We start from the raw sequence: 25,046 nt of genomic DNA on the forward strand, positions 1-25,046 counted from the left end.
ATGCCAGACAACCTAATAAGAAGTCATGCAACTAACCCAACCTATAATTAATGCCAAACAGAAACTACATTTTCATTTTTAATTTTTGTTTTATACCTCACTTTGTGTTCCTTGAAATAAATGCCCTCCTTTTTTTTGTGCAAGGCTGGGGAAACTGGGACTTTGCTTATGCTCTTTCTCTGTCTGTTGGTGCTAAAATTGAATTGACTAGAATCTTGGTTTCTGAAGTTCCAGAACTCACACTGCAATTGATAATTATTGAATGGAAGTTTTGTAAAAGTGTGTCAGAAGACTGTTATTTTTTTTATCTATAAAACTATGTGTACATATACCATATTTTAAAAACCTGTACAAACAATATGAACTAGGGTCGATAGTGTCTAATCCCCTCCACCCTCCCCTCCCCAGCTTCAGTTGTACTATAAAAGCAAAACTGCCTCTTATACTCTCCTATATCCTTTGACAAAAGCCTGAGAAGTTATGAAAGTCAGCTCACTTTAGCCTTCTCTGCAGTATGAAAAGTATTCATTGGTGACAATGGGCATCAGCATTATGGGCAGCTAAAACAGTTGGCTGCAACTGTCTCCACAAGCAATCATGTTCAGCACCTGCTCAGCTGTACCCATTGGAAGCAAACAGTAACTGTCATGGAGACAAGGCTTTGAGCTCTGCACCAAATGGGGAAAGTCAACTTCAGAGTTGAGAGCATCCTAGTGAGGCTGCCTAACCTCCAGAAGTTCACATGTAGGGATTTTGAGCTCCACTTGCAGTGATAAACATGCAGTGAGGTAGTCTCAGGTAGTCAGGACCTGCTCTTTATAGGCCTTTATAGATCAATGTTGCCACCTGGAATTGCCCTGTTTGGCAAACAGGAAGTCAGAGACAGAGGCCAAAATACCGTTAACTTGACCAAACTGCATTCGTATTCTGCACTGGCTTCTCAAAGGATTGCTCCATGTAGAGTTAATCTAATTTAGATGTCTCAAAAGCATAGATAAATGTGGTGAGGTCCACAGCCTGAGATAAACGTTCTCCATAATGCTCTGCATTACCAGAAAAAGAAAAGGAGCTTTTGTCCACCTGTGAATCTAGGAGCAATTGAAAGTGGGTAAGGCTCTCATGTAACTATCAGCAGTCCCATGCTGTAAACCTCTTGAATGAAGGATCCCTCACGTACTCTTCTGATGTACACCAACCTCCCTGCATCACCTCCCCTTTTTTTGTATTGAGTTTTAGTCAGCTTTTGGCCCTCCAAACCCTTATCTCAGCAAGAAACTGAAAAAGCATAGAAGCTGCATTATCTAGGTTTGATGATGGCATTTGGCAAGGTAGAGGTTTCATTTTGCTTGCATGTTGATAGCCAAATCATCTCACTATTCCTCTACAGTAGAGGTCTCATACCCACTGACTTACTGTAGGGGTGGGAGGTTCACATGGTTCCAGTTTCCTATCGGCAGATGAGCAATTTCCCAGAATCACCAGTAGTGTGGAACTAAATCAAAGAGAAGTGTCCAGAGGGAATTGAGTCTAAAACCTTTATTCTCTGAATGCTCATGGGCCAACAGGCCTGGGAACTCTGATTAACGTAAACTCTAATAACTGGAAATACCTAAGAGGGTACGTTAAAGACAGCTGAAGCTCTGGAGCAGCACTTAGGCACTGAGGAAGAACATGTTTTTCCCCTTGCTGTTTTCTTTCCTGTTGTACTTGGTTTAACTTAATTTATCGTGAGGAGTATTACTGGTCATGTTTAAAGGAAAAGGGCTAGCATGTATTTGGGGAGGGTGAGAGGGCTTTCTATATACACTTTCATAATCTTTAGTGCTGTCACCAGTGTTGTAAGATATATAGCTCAAGATGGCATATGTAATCCTATAGTCAGCTTTTACTTGCCAAGAACAGTATCCTCCCCTAACATTTATGACCTGAGTACAGTACCAGCCTTTGTATTGTCAAATTCAAGAATCCTGTTAAGACCATGAAACAAATGGCACAAATGGATCATTTGGCAGCTGGGACAAGGAAATTGTGAACATTTTTAAGGACTGATATATATATATATTTTAAATACCATGAGGTTCAATCAATGAATCTATTGAGAGACGATTGTTTCATAGTTTACAAAATTAGCCACGCCCTGGTGAATATTCTTAGAATTTTGAAAAACTTTCTTCCTTGATGGACTAAAGCTAAACTTTTTTGGGATTGTAGCTATTCCTACATTGATTGAAAAGCTTTTGTTGGTGCCTTTTTTTGTGTTAAAGTAAATTGTAAAGAGATTTATTTCTGCTGTAACAGTTGATCTGTATTAACAGTATTTAATAAGAGACTACTTTTATACCATTTTAATATATATTTCTAAAGATTTTTCCTTTGAGGAAAATCTGAAAGAAAAGGTATCCATAGAACTTGCTGTTTGTCAAGTGTTTTGGAAGTCTTGTGCAGTAGGTCACCATTAAGGGCAATAGGAAGTATGATTAAATTGACAAAACAGTATTGTAAGTACATTTTGCATTTATCTTTGTAGATAATCCAGCATCTTATTGGTTTAAGTTTTCAGGAGACAATATAGTATGTATGATGTGTATGATACTAATATAGTGCTTGAAGAGATTTAGCATAAATGCTATATTGTTGAATTAAATATGTTGTATTTCTAGCACATGAATGAGATTTGAACTTGTAAAAATGATAATTCAATTACTTCTCATGGCTGGTGCTATTGTGCACCAAGTAATAAATAAGGGCAATCCTCTATTAGATGTCTTGGAGCCTTAACTCTGTTTAAATCTACTCAAGATTATACTATTATATCAGGGTTACACTAGGTAATGGTCTGTCATTTATAACTCTGCTTTTTCAGTCTGATACCTGGGATTCATAGACATTTTAGGCGTATTCTACTCTGCATAATGTGCATTTATTTGTCAATAATTCTTTGTGCTCCTCTGCTCACTCCTGGCCCCTAATATTTTAGTGGTTTCAAGCTGTGTAATTTGACATAGCACAAAGGCATCATGTTTGAAAACAAGCAATGCCTACATTTAATTTTAAATGTTACATTAGTTCATTTCTATGTGTGAGCAAATATTCCTTGAGAACAAAGATTTACAGATGTTTATTACTTGCATATACAATGAGTTGCTATAGTTTACATTTAAAAATAATTGCCTTGAAGATTTTTCTTACTAGAAAATACAAGAGTTAGAGTTAAAGCTTGGAACAAAATAATTACATTTTACAACTCTACTAAGAATATGAAAGTTAATTTTTAAAAACGCTTTTCAGAAAAGGGATTGCATGACTTAGGAATGAGGTCTAGAGTCTTGACCTGTAAATGGCTAGTCTAACTCTTGCCGTAACAGTCACTAAAGTTGTTAATATCTGATTGACATTTGGCAGTGTTACTTCATTTTCCAGTTGTAAGTGTCCATATTGTGACAAATATGGCAATTTCCTGCAATGTCTTTGAAATACCTTATTATATTTAGTTTATGTGTTACTGTGGGCAGGGATTGTGTGTAACCTCTATAGGGGGGAAATGCGATACTGCATGAGGTTACAATATCTGTCTTTGGGGTCCATTGATTTAAATAAATGGTTTGTGTTCTACAACTAACAATGGGAGGTGATTAGGCAAATTCATTCAGGTTCTAACACCTTCAGAGAAGTACTGCCTGCCGTGTCACATAAGTGGGACACGGGCAGTCATATCTAGTGGTTGGAGGAGTCATACCTAATGGTCAGAGTGGGAGTCATGCCTAGTGGTTAGAACAGGAATCGGGGCCTAGGGTCAGAGCCTGAATCAGAGGCTGGGTGCCCAAGCCAAGGGTCACAGTGAGAGTTGGGAGACTGGAGTCCAAGGCCAGATGCCAGAGCTGAAGTCAGAGGTTAGGAATCAGAGCTGAGGGTCAGAACCGGCTTACGTGGAATGAGGCAAGGCAGGAGCAGGGCTATGTCCAAGACAGGAGCTGGGCTGCGGATAATAAGGCACAGGAACTGTCGTAGCCATAGGTGAGTGCTGTTAACTGCTGAACTGTTACTGAGTATAAGACCTGGTCTGCTAATGATGGCTATTCCAATCAATCAGGCAGCCTACTTCAAACCAGTTGTGCTTGTTAGGTTGGCCAGAGCTGGCTCTGCTGTAGGCCCTGTTTCCTGACACCACCCACTGGAGAGGCTTATATATACTGGTTCAGACTGGATTTTCAGAGACCAGTAGAAAAAGAAAGGGCTTTTGGGTCAAGAGCCTGAATTTAACTGACTCGGGGTCTTCTTTCTGATCCAGGAAATGTACCTTCTATCCAAGGAGGGGCCCCAATCCTTGTGGAAAGATCGGAAAGACTAGACTTACTAGGGCCTTGCGAGATTGATGGGTGACCTCTGTCAAACTTTTTAGCAAGCAAGTAAGTTTTCATATGCTTTTTCTGTAATGCTTTACCTGAAGAATAAATGTGCTTGCTCAGAAAAGGCTGGATAGTAGCTTATAACTGTGGGCAACACACTAGTCATAGCCTTTGGAGAGTAAGGAAAGTGTAGACGGTCTTTCAAGGAAGCATGGCTTGCTGGAGATATTGCATTATAATCTAGGAAGCGGTGCAGCCTTAAAACCCCAGTCAAGAGGGAGTGAGATGTGGATCTCTGTCCAAGAGAGGTGACAGTTAGGAGCTAGGAGCCTAAAGTGGGTGCCCTTGGTGGACCACGAAGGGAGAATAAAAGTGCAGTTGCCCTGATACTTGGTGTTCTGACTCCAGTTTCCAGTCGTAAGTGGCCCTACCACAAAAAAACACCATCACAACAGGCATAAATTGGCACTATGCTAGCAATCTCAGTAGACAAGCCAAAGACTGAATGGACATGACGACTGAGCTACTCTTCCACTGACCTGCTATATGACCTTGGGCAAATCACTTCTGTGCCTCTCTCTTGCCAACCTTTCTTTTGTCTAATTAGATTGTCAGCTCTTTGTGGCAGGGAATGTCTCTGTGCTGCAGTCGCAATTCAGTCACAGTAGCACAGGCTGTACAAGCCCACTCGGGACCTGGATATGTATTCTAGCCTGTGCTGTTGTCCTGCTGCTGAGTCTACACTGCTATTGTTATTCAGGCTAACTAGATCACAGCTAGTTTGTGTATGTCTACACATACTGCAGTCACACCTCTAATTGCAATGTAGACATAGCCTATATGTTTGTGACATGCCTAGCACAATGGGACCCTAATCTCAGCAGGGACCTCTACGTACTAATTGAATACAAATAATAATTAATAATATTAGGTATCTTGAATACTAACTGAATTCCTTTCTCCTACAAGAATGTAAATGATACTGTCCAGTTAACTTTTGATCTGTGCAGTAGTGAAGAAAACTAATTTAAAACTCTCTTCAGTGACTGAATACACAGACAGTCTAAGAGCCCTCCACTTTAAAAAGCAAAAACAAAAAAACCCTCTCTGTTCTTGGTAGACACTGATCAGAGTAGTGAAAGGTACACTCAATGGTGAAAACTTATCCCTTGGGAATAGGGTTAGCTAACAAGTACTGTTGGAGTTAAATTCAGCACCAAAAAGAAAGAGACCTTGTTTCAAAAGCTTGTTTCTTCCAATGGGCTGAAAGAACTATCTTCAAGCTATTTATAAACATCTTAAATATATTTCTTTATTGTTGGTGATTATTGGTCAATACAATATCTGCTCTCCATTTCTTCCATCAAGCTTTTTAAAAACTTGCCTTTTGTTTGGTATGTTTCAGTAGAACACAAAGGGGAATATTGGCTCAACTAATATGATACACATAAGTTGATACTAGTGTTAGTATTACTATATCAGAATATGTTGTTTACATAGTAGCATTTTGCCCTTGTCATAAACCTCATAACTGATAGCACACACAATTGAAATAAATATCCTTTTTTATCCATAATGCTCATTAGCAAGCTTGTAAAAGCAGCAAAGAGTCCTGTGCCACCTTATAGACTAACAGAAGTTTTAGAGCATGAGCTTTCATGCGTGAATACTCACTTCGTCGGATGCAAGCTTGTATAGAGTTGCTGGAGAGAAGATCTCTACCACAATAGGAAATAATTTAAATTATGTTCTTTTCATACAGTTGGTGCTTGTCAATTCACCACTACTTGTTGGAAGTGGAAAGAGAGGCTCTGAAGGAATAACTTATAACAAAGAAGCAAAACACCAGATACCAATTTCCCCAATAAGTCCAGCAAGATTTTCAACCAGGAATCAGCAGACTTTTCAACTTTACATAGTCAGTTGTATGTAAGCACCCTAGGAATGTGATTAACCTATTTTTTCTGAAGTTTCAACAGCAAAAAGAAGGTAGCAGTCATAGTCGAATAATGAAAATGATCAGATAAGAAACTAATATTTTGAACTGTAAAGTTTGTTGTAGCATTGTGTTGAAATCTCTAATACTTTTCAGAGATGCTGAATAATCTGCATCTCCCATTGACTTCATTTGGAACTGTGGATGCTCCACAAGTGTGAAAAATCAATCTCTATGTATCTCAACTGAGGCAGTCAAAATCACTAGATGCTTTTGAAAATTTTGGTGTTAATCTTATGGGCCTGTTTTTTCAAAGCATTTACAAATAGCTTGATTTCAATGACTTATACTCCTGTGAGCAAAATTAAGCAGCTTCTGAAATGCTTTGTAGGATTGTGGCCTTAGAAAGATGTAGTACATTTCAAAGGTACATTTTTTAATAACTGCAATGTACCCAGGTAATTTCATTGAAGTCAGTGACGTTACACCAGGAAAGTCTGTATCAGCACTTTTTTTTTAAAAAAGGAAGTAATTTAGGCCCTTTCCTTTTTCAGTACTTCACTTGTCCAGGTCTTATTTTTGGTGAAACGCTTTAGTAGAAAATATTCACCCTTAGCACTAAAATGTAACTATTGGCAAATTGCATTAAAGAGAGTCTCTGCATTTTCTGTCAAAAGTATGCAGCAATTTTGAGTGTACATGTCTTCAGCAAAGCTGAACAGCCTCTGCTGGAATGCTCCTTGGAGGAGCTCCAAGAAATGTCTTTGTAACTGCTGCATGATTTGGCAAATGGGTTGTATTCAGCTTCCATAATCCACAGGATTAGCAGACCAGCCTTTGCAGGGGTCTGACTGATAAAGTCACAGCCCCAGATTGACTGCTGTTGAGGAAACTTGCTAAAATTCCAATAGAACTTTCACCCCTCAGCCTCAGAGACTTGCATTATCCAGGTGAGATTTGTTGATCAGTTGCTCCATAGATAACTGTTCCTGTTTTCAGCTTTATCTTGGCACGTAAATTTCCCCTTATTCAGCCAGATTTGCTCTGCTAGGCTTAGAGTAGAATCCTTGAAATCAAAACATTGGCATCAGACCTGCAGGAGTACTTCTTAACTAGCAAATCCAGGATACAAGACATTTTGTTTGACCTTGTTTTGAGTGTGGCTGAACGACGAAGCAATGTAGCTAGCTCAGAATTTGATTTCTTAGTATTGGTCCCTTTGCCTCTTACGTGTAAATTCTCCTAGTCTTTGAGTCCCCAAAACTCCAGCCTTTAGCCTCGTCTTTTCTCTCACTTGATCACATCCTTTGCCATGGTCCAGATCATCCTGTCCTAAGGTAAAAACCATGGGAGGGAGTTATGGGGGAGAAGGTATTTGTGAGGTATTCTTATTTGTTCAGTTGTAAAAGATGGCTTTTGTCTTCCTGTGGAAAAGGCTGCAAAGTCTACCCACATATCTGGCCACCTCACACTCTTCCCATGTCCCTACCCACTGCCTCTGGTCCAGCAGCTCATGTTTCCAGTGCATTGTCTGCTGGTTTTGTGTTGGGGCGGGCTCAGCTCTTTCAAATGTTTATTATTTTTTCCTGCTGCCAAAAGTTTCCTGAGAAAGTGAAACAGGAGAAGGAAAATGATAATCCTTAACAGTTTATAGCTCAACCAAACCCAAACTGGATGACACGGAGAAATGAAAGGCATGTGTGTATTCCCAGGCATGCTCTAATCAAGAAAGGTACTAGAGATTCTCAGACAAAAAGTTGCAAGAATTTTTTATAATGGGAAGTGTTATATGCCCTAAATATAAGATGGTCTGTCATCCCACCCTAAATATGCATGCATCCTTTTGTCTTTTCTTAAAAATCAGTTCCTTCAAATAAAATGTAATTTTATTTCTGTTCCGTGACTTCCCTTAAGTTTGTAAATATCTTGCTAGTATAGAGATTTTGCCCAAAGGTGAATTCAGTATTTGAGGGGTGGCTGCCAACACGTAGGAGAGAGAAAATGTTTCCTCCCTACTCTTGTAATGTGATGTATTTGTGCATGCTGTCCAAATCGTCACTGATTTTACAGTTGCCTTTTCACACCACCAGTTTGTATCTACTATAAGTCACATCAGTTGTAACATTCACATCATTGTGCCTCTTTTAGGATTATTGCTTTAAAAATATCCTCCTCCCATTGAATGTGTTTCACTCAGTTACTTCCTTATTTGAGATTCCAGCTAGACTCACATCTTGGTCTTGTGCCTCTAATCCAAAAGGATGACATTTTTCCTTGGCAAGGATTTTTAATCTTGGATTACTTCACTGATAGTTATTTCTGCTATTTTATCTCCACTTTTGTTTGGTTTTAGCATTGCTCTATGATTAACTGTTGTCCATTTTCTCTATTTATATTTTTTTGTTTTGGCCTTCACTGTTTCTTGGACAAATTGCAGACTGACCATTGCTGTCTGTTTTGTTGTGGAACTCTTCAGGTATTTGATGATGTGATTTTCTAGGCTTGTTGTCAATTGTTTTAGTAGCAGCTAATGAGTGAGATGACATCAAAGTATCATACTTAGAGACTGAGGCTTTCAGCTGAAAAGTTTAGTGCAGTTTTGCCTTTCCACTTTGGCTACATTATACAATGGTACTTTAAATATGGGTATAAAAAGGTTACATTCTTCAACTGGGTAGCATGTAGCTGTACCTGTAACACCTCTGGCAAGACTGTCTCCAATCTCAGATCCCAAATCCTTTGTAAACGCTTTATTTCTTACTATGTCTACAGTAGTCATTTTCATTGCTTACAAAGAATACTTAAAAAACACAACCACCTACAGGCCAGCTCCTGAGCTGTTGTAAATCAGCATGGTTCTGCTGAAGTCAATGGAACTATGCTGGTATTCACCAGCTCAAGAGCTGTACCTACATCTGCTATGTCAGGCTTCAAGGTCCACATATGGTAAGACTTCCATGTTGTATCAAGTTTCCTTCCCTCCTCAAGTTCTAGATGCAAAAAAGCTAATGAGAAGGACTCTATAGTGCAAGTCATAATTTTAACTTTGACTGGGTGGGTTCCCAGGGCCAAGAGCCTTAACTGATTATTATCTAGGATGATGTTTCATTCACAAATCTTGGCAACACTGGAGAGCAATCCTGGAGAAATATCTGTTTTACTATTCACATTTCAGGTTTTTAAAGCATTTTGCTGCTTTCTCTTTCCATGTGATGGAAGAACCCTGTGACTTTTAAAAAGGGAAATCTCCTCCTTCTAATATTGCAAATCCACCTAACTTTCAAGCCATCGTATTCCACAGCTGTCACAACAAACTTTCTCTTAGGTGTCACTAAATGTATCCGACATCTCTGTTCAGCATGCAAGTTCTTTCTCCTTAGCCTGGGGCTTTTTAGTGTAAACTGATTATCCTAACCACTGTATGTATTTCAAAATATATGATTTCCTGCATTCCTTGGAGGACAATCACACTGTACATAGTTGGGGAAACAATACTTCACAGATTTAGACCTTTAGCAATTAAGGGGTTATTATCCTAAACCTATTGTTTCCTTTCCACATTTCCCATAAGCGTGACCCTTGTGAACTGTATTCTTTCTGTCTGTATTTTTTTTTCAACTGGGATTTTGGCAAACCTTACCACAGTGGAATAGGTGAATTTCTCAGACACTTATTCAGTCAAGTTTCTCTCTGTGTGATGCACCGGGCCGTGGGTGGTCTTGCCTACCCCTTTTCAACTGGGAGTTCCAGTCAAAAACTGGACACCTGGCAACCCTAGGTCTGGGGCATGAATGTTCTCCTCAAGTTCCCAAGATTTTTCATCTGGACTCTACCGTTCCCAATCTGTCAGGTAGAATAGCTTGCCCTGCACCCATTGGAGTATAGAATCTGCCTGACTATATATTTTCCCTGGCCTGGACAGTTATCAGTGGGGGCAGCGAGTTGAAGCAGTCCAGAAATGGGTTTTCTGTATGTGGTGTCAAGATTGGGCCATGGAAGGTGGGGTGGATTTTCAGATTCTGGAAGCTATAACTTAAAGGTTGATTTATTTAATGATTGGGAACAGACCATTATACTAGTGATCCAATCTTGCTGATGGGCACTTGGATTTTAATTTCAGGTAGACACCCAGACCTTGTCCCCTACAGCAAAGCTGGATTTGTCCTGCAGTAGATGTTTAACCCAACAGTATGCTGCAGGAGCTGGAGAGTCCACAGGGAAGTCTGGATGAAAGCATAATTCGCAATTGGCAAAGAAATGGCTTTGCACTGGGGAACTTTTAATACACTCCAGCAGAATCCACAGGGACAGTTGGTGCATGACATGCTGGTGCACGCTAGAATTCACACCCCAACTGGTGCACATCAGTGCACCATGTGGACAAGCCCTCAGGTTTCTATTTTTTTAAATCACCCTAGAGTCTAATTTTATCGTTGTTTTTCTGTAGTGAAGAGTCTGCAAGTTAGTTCTAACACCCTTTTCAAATTCCCTGTTGAAAGCATGTACTTGCTGAACACTTGCTTTGCTTTTTAGTGTCTTATTTTGCAGCCTACCTTCTAACAAAGTGCTGAGTTTTGTTTTCAAATGATTGATTAAATATGCTGAATAATCATTAAGTCCCATTACTGTTAATCTCTCTGGTACAGTTGTTTTCGTTTGCTAAATCTGATTAATATCTGACTATTGGAATATGTAAGGATCAGCACGTTATTTTCCCAGCCGATTTATAGAAATGCTGAATTTCATTTTCCGTGGACTGAGACAACAGATGCTCTGTTCTCTTTCTGCATAAGGAGCAGAGTGCTTGCTGTATTATAGTATAACAGAGCATGATGTTACTTTGTCAAGTAATGAATGATTCCTACAGTGTACTAACGACTGAGCACATCCTGCTGGGCTGCTCCAGGAGAGCATTATAAACCTCACTGCCATCCTTGCACCTTTGAACAAGTTTCAATCACAATTCTTGCGCTACTCCCAAAGGGAGGAAGCAGGGCCGTGAGCTAGACCTCTGCCACGCATGGTCAGTGGAATTGCTGGGGCAAATGATGGGGAGTATGCTGCACCTGCAAAAGCCTTTAGCCACACATGTGCTCCCCTTGTGCATTGGGAAGCTCCAAGAGGAATTCTGGTATCTAGATACAATTCCGCATGGAGCTCCCCTTGGGGTGGTACCAGTACTCAGAGTGTGGCTGAGCCCTGTACAGTAACTCATCAATTAAAGTCATCCCAGTTAACTTAGTTTCATTGTTACTTTGCTGATCAATTAGAGAACATGCTCATTTAAAGTTGCGCAGTGCTCCCTTATAATGTTGTTTGGCAGCTGCCTGCTTTGTCCACTTCTTTCAGAAAGAGCAGCCCATTGGAGCTAGCTGCGGGGGCTTGGAACCAGGGTGGACCAGCAGCCCCCCATCAGCTCCCTGCTCCCTAAGTTCCCTGTGCGGCAGCTGCCCAGCAGGCTATCAATTGCCGGGCAATTCAGCTGTCCCTCCCCCCACTGCCGTGTGCTGCTCCTGCCCTCTGCCTTGGAGCTGCTCTCAGGAGCCTCCTGCTTGCTGTGCAAGGGGTTGAGGTGGGGAGAAGGATGCTAATGTCAGGATGTCTCCCTCCCATCCTGCTCCTGCCCCCCATCTTCACAGAGCAGAGGGGGACCCAACAGGGCTCAGCATGGAGGGAGCTTGCTGGCCGCAATGGCTGTCTCAACTTGCTGATCTACTTAAAAAGGCAATGTACTTAGAGTGTGGTCAGCATACTTAAAGAGGCAATGCACGTCTCTCACACACACTGTGTCTCTGCCTTTCTCTGCCATGCTGTCTCCCCTCCCTCCCTCCATTGGTGCTGCCTTGTACCGTGTGAGACTACAGTAGCAACAATGTGTTAACCCTTGAGAGCTCAGCTGAATGCTAGTTCATCATTTAACAGTAAGGCATTCCCTGGGAAATATCCCACCCTCTTCCACCCTCTGACTTCACCACTTCAACCAGCTTCACAATCATCATTGCGGTGTACAGTATTAAATTGTTTGTTTAAAACTTAAACTGTATGTATATATATATGTGTGTGCATACACATAGTAAACATAGTACACATAGTAAATACACACATATATAAAATAGTCTTTTATCTGGTGAAAATTTTTTCCCTGGAACCTACCCCCCCCCCATTTACATTAATTCTTATGGGGAAATTGGATTCATTTAACACTGTTTCACTTGAAGTAGCATTTTTCAGACACATAACTACAATGTTAAGTGAGGAGTTACTGTAGCAGCAATCTCCTCGTGAAGAATGCATTTCTGAGTTAAGCAGTTCAGTTTTCCGACTAAAAAGAATACAGTAAGTTGAAAATTTGTGTCTAGATGCATTTGCAAACTTTATTTTTTTTAATTTGTGTTTCCTATATAAAAACTCCTAACTCCATCAGCTTTGTTCAGGGGATTGCAAACGCTAAACTCTCCCTTCCCAAAACCTCTCAAATCTTGATGCTAACTCTGCTAAATCCTTGTCTTATTCCACATTGCAGAAGTTCAGTTTATGGTAAAAATCAGATTAGCTCATTTACTTGCTTATCATCCCCACAAACTTGGCAAAATCAGAGGAAAGTGAACAGAGTAGTCCTGAGAAAATTACTAATGTCTCTACCAGAGGGTGGCTAGGAGCCTGTAATTAACTAGTCCAAGGAGAAGGAACATGGGGAAAACATACTGCTTAGCAATAAAAACACGCTAGTATTCTGGCTGTAGTCTAACCATATACACCTCTACCCTGATAGAACATGACCCGATATAACACAAATTTGGATACAATGCGGTAAAGCAATGGGGAGCCCCAGGCTTTTTAAAGTGCCACCTGAGCCCTGCTGCTTTACCTCGTTATATCTGAATTCGTGTGGAGCCCCGAGCCCTTTAAATCTCTGTCTGGGGTATGGCAGCCAGGCTGCTGCGGGGAGCCCCGGGCCCTTTAAATCCCTGCCCAAGCCCCACTGCTGGAGCTCTGGCGGTGATTTAAAGGGCTTGGGGTTCCCTGCAGCAGCTGGAGCACCGGGCCCTTTAAATCACCACTGGGGAAGCCGGTTCAGTCTGGCATGGCATACCAGTCCGAACCAGATATAACGTGGTCTCACCTATAAGACGGTGAAATTTTTTGGCTCCCAAGGACTGTGTTATATGGGGTAGAGGTGTAATAAACAATAACTTAATCTATACCTCTGCCTTTATAGTTTCCTCTCTGAATGCCCTGAGGTAATTCTCAAACTCATCTGCTCTTTCATTCTGTGCCTCTAAGGACTTTGCACTGTCAGCATCCCAGAACAGATTATGGATCCTCTTCTGGATCTCAATTTAAAAGTCTAGCAGTTGGGTCTCCCAAAAACGATGTGGGCTGGCCTCTTCTGTTCCCTTTGACTCCAAGGTCCACAGGCTATGCTACTTTTCCATATGTTTAGGTATACACATGCTTTCTTTAAGTAGCACAAAGACACGTCTATCCTGCCTATGTGCTAAGTGCTTACTAGCTTACTACTGAAATCATTGCTCCAGCTCCTTCCAACATGCTACCAAGCCAGACCCTCACAATCTAGTGGTCTCCTTACCATAGAGAACCCGATATGGGAGAAAGAAGACCCCTTAAGCCCTGAAGCCTTTCCTTTGTCTCTGTGGTGGATATATGAACACCAATGGGCTCTTCCTAGAGAGAGTCTACTTGGGGAAGGAGCACATCAGCTCACAGCTGGTGTATGATCAAGAGGAAGGTATTGTAGTTTTTATGGTCACTGAGACTGCTCTGGTTGGATATGATTCTGCAGTAAGATCCTGAGAAACATCAAAGTATCTTTACAGTTTGGATACCTTGGCTACTGTGCATTTCCATATTTTAAAGGGGTCTAGGTTTCTTGTAAGTTTAACACCTAAATGTATTAGGTACCTAATATTTAGAGGGCTTGCTGTTGTTCTTAACTCTATGGTTCTTGAAAGGTAATATGCAGTCAAACCAGTGTGTGCCTGCAATCTTTACCTCAACAAAGATTTTTGTGTGGAAATATAAATACAGTAACTCCCCACTTAATGTCCTCTTGCTTAACATTGTTTCAATTTTACGTCCCTTCTCCATTCCAGAACATGCTCGTTTAAAGTTGTGCAATGCTCCGCTATAACGTTGTTTGGCTGCCAGCTTTGTCCATGGCTGGCAGCCCCATCAGCTCCCCTATGCCCCCCCCAACGCCTCCTGCCATCTGGAGGACCCCGCGGATCAGCACCTTCCCTCTGCTCCCCCGCCTCCTGCCTGCGACAATCAGCTGATTTGCAGCATGCACGAGGGAGTGGGAAGGAGGGAGGATGTGGTGTGCAGGCTCCCCCTGCCTCCCGAATGCTGCAAACCAGCTGATTGCCATGGGCGGGAGGCAGGAGAGAGAGGGGAGAGTCTTTGCAACATTCAGGAAGGAGGGGGGAGGAGAGAGGACATGGCATGCAGCCTCCCCCCTGCCTGTGGCAATCAGCTGGTTTGCGGCATTCAGGAGAAAGGAGGAGCCTGCATGCTGTGTCCTCTCCCTCTGCCTCCTGAACACTGCAAACCAGTTGATTGCCATGGGCAGGAGGCAGGGGAGGGAGGAGCGAGGACGCAGTGTGCAGAGTAAAGGAGGAGGAGGTGGGAGAGGGAAGAAGAGGCAGGTTAAAGGTGGGGACTTGGGGGAAGCGGTGGAATGGGTGGGGTGAGGGTTGACCCCGCACCTCCAGCAAAGTCGGTGCCTGTGCTTACAAGAACAGCAAGAGGAGCAGTGTAACAATTCACCCTCTTCCACTCTCTGATTCCACCACTTCAACCAAACTTCATATTCAGCAATGATGATTATAGTATTAAGTTGTTTCTTTAAAATTGTTTAAAATGTATATAATGCCTTTTGTCTGGCAAACTTTTTTCCCCTGGAACCTAACTCCCCCATTTACGTTAATTCTTATGGGGAAATTGGATTAGCTTAACATCATTTTGCTTAAAGTTGCGTTTTTCAGGAACATAACTACAGAGTTAAGTGAGGAGTTACTATATACATTTAAAGATGGTGAAACTAATGAAGGAGAAGAAAGGGTTCAGAACACAAGGAGTAGAAAAAAGAATAGATATGGGGTCAGCAGTAGTCAGATTAAAAAGCACCTTTGGAATAATGAAGTTCTAAGATGAATTTAAAAAAAAAGAGCTGAGAAATGGACCAAGATGGATGTCAAGGAGAAGTGAGTATATCAACATAGGGTCCACTGCAAGAAATGTATGTTCAGAAAAAGGGTTGAGGAGTTCTTAAATACTTTGGTTATAGAGCACTTTTTTCATTTCCAAAGCACTTTATGAGCATTCACTCAATTAGTCCCTTGTCCCTGCACAGAACAATTATTACCAAGAATTATATCCTCTGTAGAGTAAACTGTACATTTTGCATTTAGAATTAAGGTTTTGCTAAAATAAAAACATGTTTTGTTCTCTCTGAAAAATATGATTTCTTACTATTAGTTATAAAGAGTGCATAAATGTGTGAAAGGAGTATATCAAACCCTTCAGGGACAATTTGGCATAGTATTATTTTTATAAAGGTCTCAACATCTGTAGATTTAAGGCCATCTAAAGGGTTTTAGTTTTCATTATTAAACTTTTTAAAGGTGTTTAATATCTAAGAGCATAATATTTAACATTCAGATAGCAGCTCAATTTAAATTCAAAGGAAGTGTAACAATTCTATCCTCTTGTGTATAGGAATGAAGAATTTTACATATTCTACCTTCCAATTCTTTTATAACCAAAAATACAACTAAGAAACTTACAAGCTTTCAAATGCTTCCAGAAGTTCCTGGGTCAGTTTACTTATATTTTAGACAAACTTTTTTTAAAGCGGTTGACAACTTGATGGAGATAAAACCAGTTGAGAACATCTAAAGTAGGGATAATGAAGATAGTTGCTGTCTTTTAAAGCATATGGCTTTAACAAAGATAAATATAGCTACCTAAAACAAATGTCACACTTATACAAATATCTGGACTCAAACTTAGAGATGGTATATTGAGAAATATCTGGTCACCCTCTGGTAAGGAAGCCATGTCCTAAGTGTTGTTTGACTGGCAGGCTAGAGAATGCCAACATTCAACATGTTAATCAGAAGAGAAGTAACATGTTGGTAATATATAATCGTTCTTCAGAGTACAATAGGAGATCACAGGAATGTGAGTACTGTATAGTGCATACAGATACCTGGCAGGTATGCATTCCAGATTATTGAATTGTTAAATGTTATTCAAGGATAGAAGTTATGGGTTTTGTGAGCTGAGAAGCCTTGAATCAGGCACTCAGGGCCTGATTTTCAGAGATGTTAAGCACCCCCAGCTCCCATTGACATCAGAAATTCTGGCCCCAAGTGACTGGCTAAGAAACCTACTTCTCAATTTAATCTCACATCTCTTATTCTTAGCTCATGGTGGCACTGGGATTTATTTAACATTCGTAAATTGCTTTGAGATCTTGGTTTTAAAAATACTATATAAAGTGCATATATTATTCATTTATAGAGATGGTCAGTCTGAAACAATTGTCTTCACAAGAGGTTCAGAAGACTTTTTGTTCAGATGTATTGTGTGCTGACAGTAGTAATGCACTTTGTCCAGTGCTGGGTTAGCAGTAGGGGCCAATCCTGCTTCCAGTGGAGTCAGTGGCAAACATCCCATCAACTTAAATGAAAGTAGCATTGAGCTTTTATTTAGTGCAGAATACTATTATTTAAAGAAATGTTGCATTCGAGTGGGTGAAATGTCTTTTTAAACAGCAATAAAGTTTGTGTCCAGTTGTTCAAGTATCTTTTTGTGTTTGTCTTCAATAATTCTGTCTCTAAGTTGAGTTTACTTCTCCGCCACTTGAGTTTGCTTTGATCAGATTTGTATTTATCTTAGCCTGCTTGATAAATAACAAGAGTATCACTGATAGCTGAATGATTTAAGATTGTGTTTTTCCCTCCTCCAACAGGGCATCTGAGTAAAAGAAAAGGAAGGAAAATGAAATTCCTATTCTTAATAGCTTTCATCCATCTCTTACCACAATGCACCGGGAAACCTTTAAGGTGGGATGACTGCCACCAACACACTTTCAAAGAAATTAAAAGGGAAATAGCTGGGTATTCCGATATTGCCAAGGCTATTATTAACCTTGCTGTTTATGGCAATGCCCAGAACAGATCCTATGAAAGACTGGCACGTTTTGTTGACACCATTGGACCTAGACTCAGTGGCTCCAAAAATCTAGAGATGGCCATCAAATACATGTTCAGTGTCCTGCAGGATGATGGGCTGGAAAATGTCCACCTGGAGCCTGTAAAAGTGCCTCACTGGGAGAGGGGAGAAGAGTCTGCAATGATGTTGGCACCAAGGAACCACAGCATTGTTATTTTAGGACTTGGAAGCAGTGTTGCAACTCCTCCAGAAGGTAACACTTTACTACCTTTTGGCTTTATTATATGTTACTTTTAAAAATCAAAATGTATAATGGTACTAAAAGAATCCTCCAAATCAAGTCAGTAGACAAGCTAGTCCTCTCCTTCTGCCATAAAAATGCTGCGAGCCAGAGAGAACTATCTTTCTGGAACTTTCTGTGTGAGGTGTTACTTCAGGAACTTGCACTGTATTTAACTGGAGTTGACAGAGCTGCTTAAGTTTGGCCTGATTTTATCGTTGTTATTTATTATTATTCTTTGAACACTAAAACTGTAGCCTGTTCTCAAAAGAAGTCATCTCTTTCTGTACCTGTCTGCTTGAGGTTTTGCCATGATTGCCAATTAAAGGCAAAATGGTAGTCTGCCTCAATGACCATTCTGCTTCTGGTAATTTAGAGAAATTTGGACTTCCTCAAATCAGTTTACTAAACTGTGGTGCCTGAAATGCTAATGCCTTGTGAACTCAACTTTCTAATCTAGACAAAAGGGATGGGGCAGCATTGTCCAGAGAGTCGTACCATATACAACTATTGTGTGTTCCTCATATAGTCTTATTTCCATAATACTTTGTGCTATTTAGTATTATCCTCTGTGAAAATGATCTTGGTTATGAAAGCTGATCAGTAAATTTTAATAAAGGCTAATTTTATTTCTTAAACTGTAAACTCATCTTGACAGGAGAGAGGTATGTGTATGCGCACGGAGCACCTAGCACATAATGAGCACTACTGAAATACACATTGTAAAAGCAATTTTTGTTTGGGAAATTTTACATTACAATATGCAAGTAAGGGACCCAGGACAAATTGGAAATTTAAAATGGAAAATCAGTGTCATGATTTGGTGTCAGGACAACTTGTTGTTATACAATCGTCTGGGGAAGGGGAGATGATGGTAGAGTTGCCAGGTGTCCAGTTTTTGACCAGAAAGTCTGGTTGAAAGGGGACCTGTACAGTGTTCAGTCAGATGTACTGATCAGACATCAAAAGTCTGGTTACCGATGGGGGAGGGAGATGCCGAGTCATCAACTGCTCAGCTGGGCCACCTTCTACCTGCATCTCATCCATTCAATGTGCAGTGACAGTCAAAAAAGCAAACAGAATATTGAGAATCATCAAGAAAGGGTTAGATAATAAGACAGAAAATATCATATTGTTTCTATATAAATCCATGGTACCCCCACACCTTGAATACTGCGTATAGATGTGGTCGTCCCATCTTATAAAAGTTATTCTGGAATTGGAAAAGGTTCAAAAAAGGGCAACAAAAATGATTAGGGGTATAGAATGGATTCTGTATGAGGAGAGAATAAGACGACTGTGACTTTTCAGCCTGGAAAAGAGGTGACTAGGGGGGATATGATAGAGGTCTATAAAATCATGAGTGATATAGAGAAAGTAAATAAGGAAGTGTTATTTACTCCTTCTCATAATACAAGAACAAGGGGCCACCAAATGAAATTAATAGGTAGCAGGTTTAAAACAAAGTATTTTTTCTTGCAATGCACTGTCAACCTCTGGAACTCCTTGCCAGAGGGTGTTGTGAAGGCCAATACTATAACAGGGTTCAAAAGGGAGCTAGATAGATTCATGGAAGCTAGGTCCATCAATGGCTATTAGCTAGGATGGGCAGGATTGGTGTCCCTAGCCTATGTTTGCAAGAAGTTGGGATTGGGTGACAGGGGATGGATCACTTCATGATAACCTGTCTGTTCATTCCCTTTGGGGCAGCTGCCATTGGCCACTACCGGTAGACAGGATAATGCGCTTGATGGACCTTTGGTCTTGACCCAGTATGGCCATTCTTATGTTCATGCAGCAGGCTCCACATCAGGCTGCAGCTCCTGTCCCAGCCCCCTGAGCAGAGGGAGCCTAGCTGGGAGCGAGGATGGGGACTGGAGGGTGTGGGGAAAGAGCAGTGAGCGATAGTGGGAGGAGGTAGAGGAGCAAGCCTGGGGCAGGGCCTGGGGGAAGAGGTGGAGCAGGGTGGATGGTCTGGTTTTCAGAAATTAGAAAGTTGGCAACCCTATGATGGGGCGTAAACTTGTGCCTAAAATGAGAAACAATTAAGAAACTTTAGTAAATCAGCCTACTAGCCCATAATATTTATAAGGCTTAGTGTTTGTAAAACCTATTTATAGTGTAGGTTAAACCCATTCATTAGGTGTTAAGTTTTTTTTTCATCCATTCCACTTCCTATCCAAGCTACTTACAATGAAAACAAAAACCATGTTCCCACTCTCAATCTAGAGTCATTGATGAGCACATCAGTAAGAAAACTAGTCTATGCACAATTTGCCTTCCTCAGTTATTTATTTACACTTGCCTTGCCTTACTCCTCTAGTTTTTCCAGGGAGACATTAAGTTTGCACCTTCTTAAAGGGGCTGCACCTCTAATCAGGTTCTTCTCCTTCATTTGACTTCAAATGCGCTGACTGTTGAAATATAATTGCTGTAGACAATAGTCTGACTCCCAGCCAGGAGAACTGTTTTGTCAGGAGAGGTTGGCTTGGCAACAAAGTCACATGGCATTGATTTGTGCATGTATGGGGAAGCTGGCATAGGTGTCACCTGACAAAGAGAGAGAGTCATAAAGAGGGAGGCCGTGGTCTTTCTGGGGTTATTGGCCATTTTCTTGCTAGCTGAAAAGTAGAGAGGAGAAACCCTACATATAGGGGCCTTCATTAGATGTGGGCATGAAGAGACTGTCTGCTTTCCTGTGCTCAGTTGGCCCCAGGACTCCCAAGAGAAGCGGTCAGAGTAGTCAGGGGCAAAGGAAGCAGGCTGACCTAGGGAGAAGAAGACTCCATATTGTAACCCTCAGTCCATGCAGTGAAGCAGAAGTACCCTGGACAGCCCAACGGACTCTGACTCCCTTCCCCACCCCCAAAGAATGGCGTGAGGAAGAAAATGAGCAGAGAAATGTATAGGGTTTAGTTTTCAGTATGATCTATATTCTCTTGTGCATTATGTGATTAAGTAAAGGAGCAAATGTGTTTAGACGTGAGCAAAGTGTCTGAGTGTGAGTCATGTGCTTCATAACCACAACATGTCTCCAAAGGAAAGTAAACTATGAACCAGAAGCTTCATACCTTTTGGGATGGAGTTCTGGAAACTGGAGTGTTTAAGTACAGGGGAGTTTGAGGAGTCCAGATTTCGCTCAGAGGGTCTAGGTGGCTGGACTGCAGTTTCCAACTCTCAGGAGGGAGTGAAGGGGGAGTGATTTTTATGCACTATGGGCATGTGCCTCGGGACCCTGGGATTGGGGCAGTGGCTGGGCTCTGTTCAGGCTTTGTAAGCTGAAAACACCCAGGGACTGAGAAGCATGGATTCCTCTCAGAGCAGTTCAAGGGGTGGCTGGAAGGGAGCACCCAGCCAACTTTAACTAATGTTATGTCACCCCAAGATCAGTCTGTCTGTTTGGGCTGTGACACTGGGGAAGATATGCAGAATTGCTGAGTATTAATGAGCTCCTGACCTGCACTTTCTCTGATAGTTGAAGTAATTGCACAATTTAGGAGCTGCCTGGAAGGGAAATCCCCACTGCACAGGACTCCTAAGATAGTCTAACAAGGATTTAGACACTGTGCTGCTTAGAGAGGTGCCCACCCTAACAAGCACCTTAGTTTCAAACTGGAGACTGAAAATATGTTATCAGGTCTAGTCTACACTACAGAGTTAGATCGATATAAGGCAGCTTATGTCGACCTAACTGTGCAAGTATCTGCACTTAAATTTCGCTCCCATTGAAGTAACTGCCCCGCTATGCTGACTTAATAACTCCACCTCCACGAGCAGTGTAGATGTAGTTAGGTCAACTGTAATTGGCTTTCAGGAGCCATCCAACAATGCCTGTACTGACAGTACAATCGATATAAGCACTCCTGGTGAAGACGTGCCCAGTGACACAAGGAGCAAAGTGTAAACATGACTGTGGCAGCTGTATGCCAACGTAAGTTAGGTTGACTTAATTTTGTAGTGTAGAAATGGTTTCAAACTGTTTTCTAAGATGGTGTTTGTCATTTCTGACTCCTGGGCAATTCATTTCCCAGACCTACTCCCTTTCTCCCAGATAGTGCTGTTTCCTGTGTCCTAATACCCAGAAAAGAAGGAAGGAAGGAGCTGCAGTAAATCACTTGTGAAATATTTTAAATAGTCCCCTCAGAGATTCATCAGCATTATTGATTTTTCATTTTATCCAAGAAGTTGTGGGAGTGACTCATCCTTTTGCTTGAAATACTGTAACTAAAAGTCCATGAAGAAACATCTGAGTCTTCAAGCATTGAATTGCTATTGGCTCATGGAAATGAGCATTTTAAAGATCCACAAATGTAATGCTTAGTTTCTCTTTGGAAAAGACATTGCTGTAAACCTACAGATTCAGTTATTAGAACTTCCCAATCAATGTAATGTTGATTTTCTCCAAACTTTTACAGAATAGCTTTTCTGAAGACTCATTTTTTAGGAAATGCATAGAACAATCCATTTGATGTTGGAGCATTTCCAATGTTTTGTTCTGCTGAAGAATGATAACTTTCACTTAGGGTCTGATGCACTTTATCAAAGAAGCAAAAGGCAGAGCCTTTTTGTCCAAGGAAGATGATGCAAGGATCAGACCATTTTTGAACTCCAATCTCCATACTTTTTTACACTCTTTCTATATGAGTAGTATAATAAATATAACTACAATTACTGCTAGCCTACTTCAGAGTAGTACTACCTGGTCTAAGTATTATGCCAAGATGCCATGTTTCCAAATTCAGTCTCTTAAGTAAACAAATAAATAAAATAAAACGAGGTAGTGAGCGAAGGCTTGAATGCTTTAATAAAGAACAAATGTATTTTCACTTTGTGTACTCTAAGATTTTTAAGGTGTTTTGTTCAAATGACAGAATTCCCCTTTGAGCAAAAAGTAAAGATGGGAAAATTTCAGCCCCAAAGATAAATGTTTAGGCAATTATTAGGAGATTAAAATGGAAATTGTTTCACAGTCTTAAATTGTTCTTTCGTTTTTTAATTATTTTTATTGTTGTTACTTTTATAAAGGAGCTGATTTTTCTAAGGGACTTTTCAGTTAGTCAGTTTCTTCGTTGTCATAGTAGGTAGGGAACCGTAAAATTAATTAGACACATAGTAGAAAATAAGCAGCCTGGAAAAAATACAGAAATGTATTTTGTAAGTTTCTTCAATTTCAGTAATAGTGGTGTACTTGTAACAATAGTAGGTCCCAATTTTCAGAGAAAAATTTAGTTTTTTTCCCCCCAAGTTGACACAGTTTCTTTTAAGTATCGCAGGTGCTTTAATTCCTTTGAGAAATCTGTGATTCTGACATTTGTCTGCAGGGCTCGGTTTCAAGGAAAGGCTGGCTCAATAATGGAGGTTCATCAGAGACTAGTTTTCACTTTTCCTTTGATCTAGCCATAATGCCGAGACTCTCATGTCTGCATTAGTGAGGCAAAAAAATATCCCTATGAGTCTCCCAAAGAGGTCAGCAGGAGTTGAAAATACTCAGCATCTTGTAGGGCTGGGTTCCGAGCTAGTATTTTAAATTGAATGTTACCAAGAGCTAACAAGCTAGAGGTTTACCATATTTAGGCATTGTCCCGATCTTATTTCCAGTGCTTCAATATTGGCAAAACATACAGATTCTATATAGAGACTGTTGATTTCCAGTAGTACTGATTATACCCCAAAAACTTTTGAAGGAAAATAGATATAATTGCTGCTTTGGGGATCCCATAATTGAGTAGAAATAGTAGTTTAGCAGATGTTCTACCATGAAGCTATCAAAGAACTCGTATTTGTGTATGTTAAAATGAATTTTATTTTTCCTGATAGATATCTTACTCTGTTATCTCATTTTAGAGGGACACTGACTAGTAGAATAAGCCCCCACATATAACGTAACTTAAACATTTCCTATAGCGAGGAATATTTTCTGATTTCTATTCATTTTTTGTTTCAAAGAAACTGAAATCTAAAGAGAGGAAGATGTAATATTTTAGCAGAAACTCGCAGTTAACTCACACGATTTAACTCAAAAATTAACTCTGATTAAAAAAATTAATTGTTGAACAATAAAATACCAATTGAAATTTATTAAATATTTTTGGATGTTTTTCTACATTTTCAAATATATTGATTTCTATTACAACATAGAATACAAAGCTTACAGTGCTCACTTTATATTATTATTTTTATTACAAATATTTGCACTGTAAAAACGATTAACAAAAGAAATAGTATTTTTCAAGTACTGTAGTGCAATCTCTTTATTGTGAAAGTGTAACTTATACCAATGTGAGATTTCTAAGGACAGATATAGCATGGTTTAAGAATCTAAAGTGCCTTCCAAAATCTGAGAGCGATGAGGTGTGGAGAATGCTTTCAGATGTCTTAAAAGAGCAACACTCCGATGTGGAAACTACAGAACTCAAACCACCAGAAATCAACCTTCTGCTGGTGGTATCTGACTCTGATGATGAAAACGAACATGTGTTGGTACACTCTGCTTTGGATTGTTATCGAGCAGAACCCGTCATCAGCATGGATGTATGTATTCTGGAAAGGTGGTTAAAGCATGAAGTGATATATGAATCGTCAGCACATCTGGCACGTAAATATCTTGTGATGCTGGCTACAACAGTGCCATGCGAACACCTATTCTCACTTTCAGGTTACATTGTAAAGAAGATGGAGGCAGCATTATCGCCTGCAAATTGTCACCAAACTTGTTTGTTTGAGCGATTTGGCTGAAGTAGGACTGAGTGGACATGTAGGTTCTAAAGTTTCACATAGTTTTATTTTTGAATGCAGTTATTTTTTGTACATAATCCTTCATTTGTAAGTGAAACTTTCTTTATAAAGAGATTGCACTAGAGTGCTTGTATTAGGTGAATTGAAATATACTATTTCTTTTGGCTTTTACAGTGCAAATATTTGTAATAAAAGTAAATTTAAAGTAAGCACTGTACATTTTGTATTCTGTGTTGTAATTGAAATCAATATATTTGAAAATGTAGAAAACATCTGAAAATATTTAAATAAATGGTATTTTATTATTGTTTAACAGTGTGATTAATTGCTTGACAGCCCAAGCAGAAACCGATTGTGGCTGTTTAAAAACAAACACTGTTAACAAACAATTATTGGCTCTGTTCATAATCCTATTGAAGTCAGGGCTATTCTCACTAAAGTAGGTAGTAAAACTGCCACTATTATTCCTAAAATTGTGTTGACATCTGTAGTGATGCTATTAAGAGTGAGTACATCAAAAACAAATTGGCTGTGTAACATTAAGCTTCGT

At 40.2% G+C, this 25,046-nt stretch overlaps 1 protein-coding gene across 2 annotated transcripts in view; it reads left to right on the top strand.

The window, feature by feature from the left end:
- Positions 1-25,046, top strand: part of CPQ (carboxypeptidase Q) — a 268,011-nt gene that overhangs the window by 11,856 nt on the left and 231,109 nt on the right. For both annotated transcript variants that reach the window (XM_050941018.1, XM_050941019.1), the window contains exon 2: positions 17,279-17,734. In XM_050941018.1, the coding sequence (XP_050796975.1) occupies positions 17,308-17,734 (427 nt within the window). In that variant the 5' untranslated portion in view covers positions 17,279-17,307. The remainder of the gene's footprint in view (positions 1-17,278; positions 17,735-25,046) is intronic.

Source organism: Gopherus flavomarginatus, chromosome 2 (assembly GCF_025201925.1).
Source record: "Gopherus flavomarginatus isolate rGopFla2 chromosome 2, rGopFla2.mat.asm, whole genome shotgun sequence".
In the NCBI taxonomy this organism is placed as follows: Eukaryota; Metazoa; Chordata; order Testudines; family Testudinidae; genus Gopherus; species Gopherus flavomarginatus.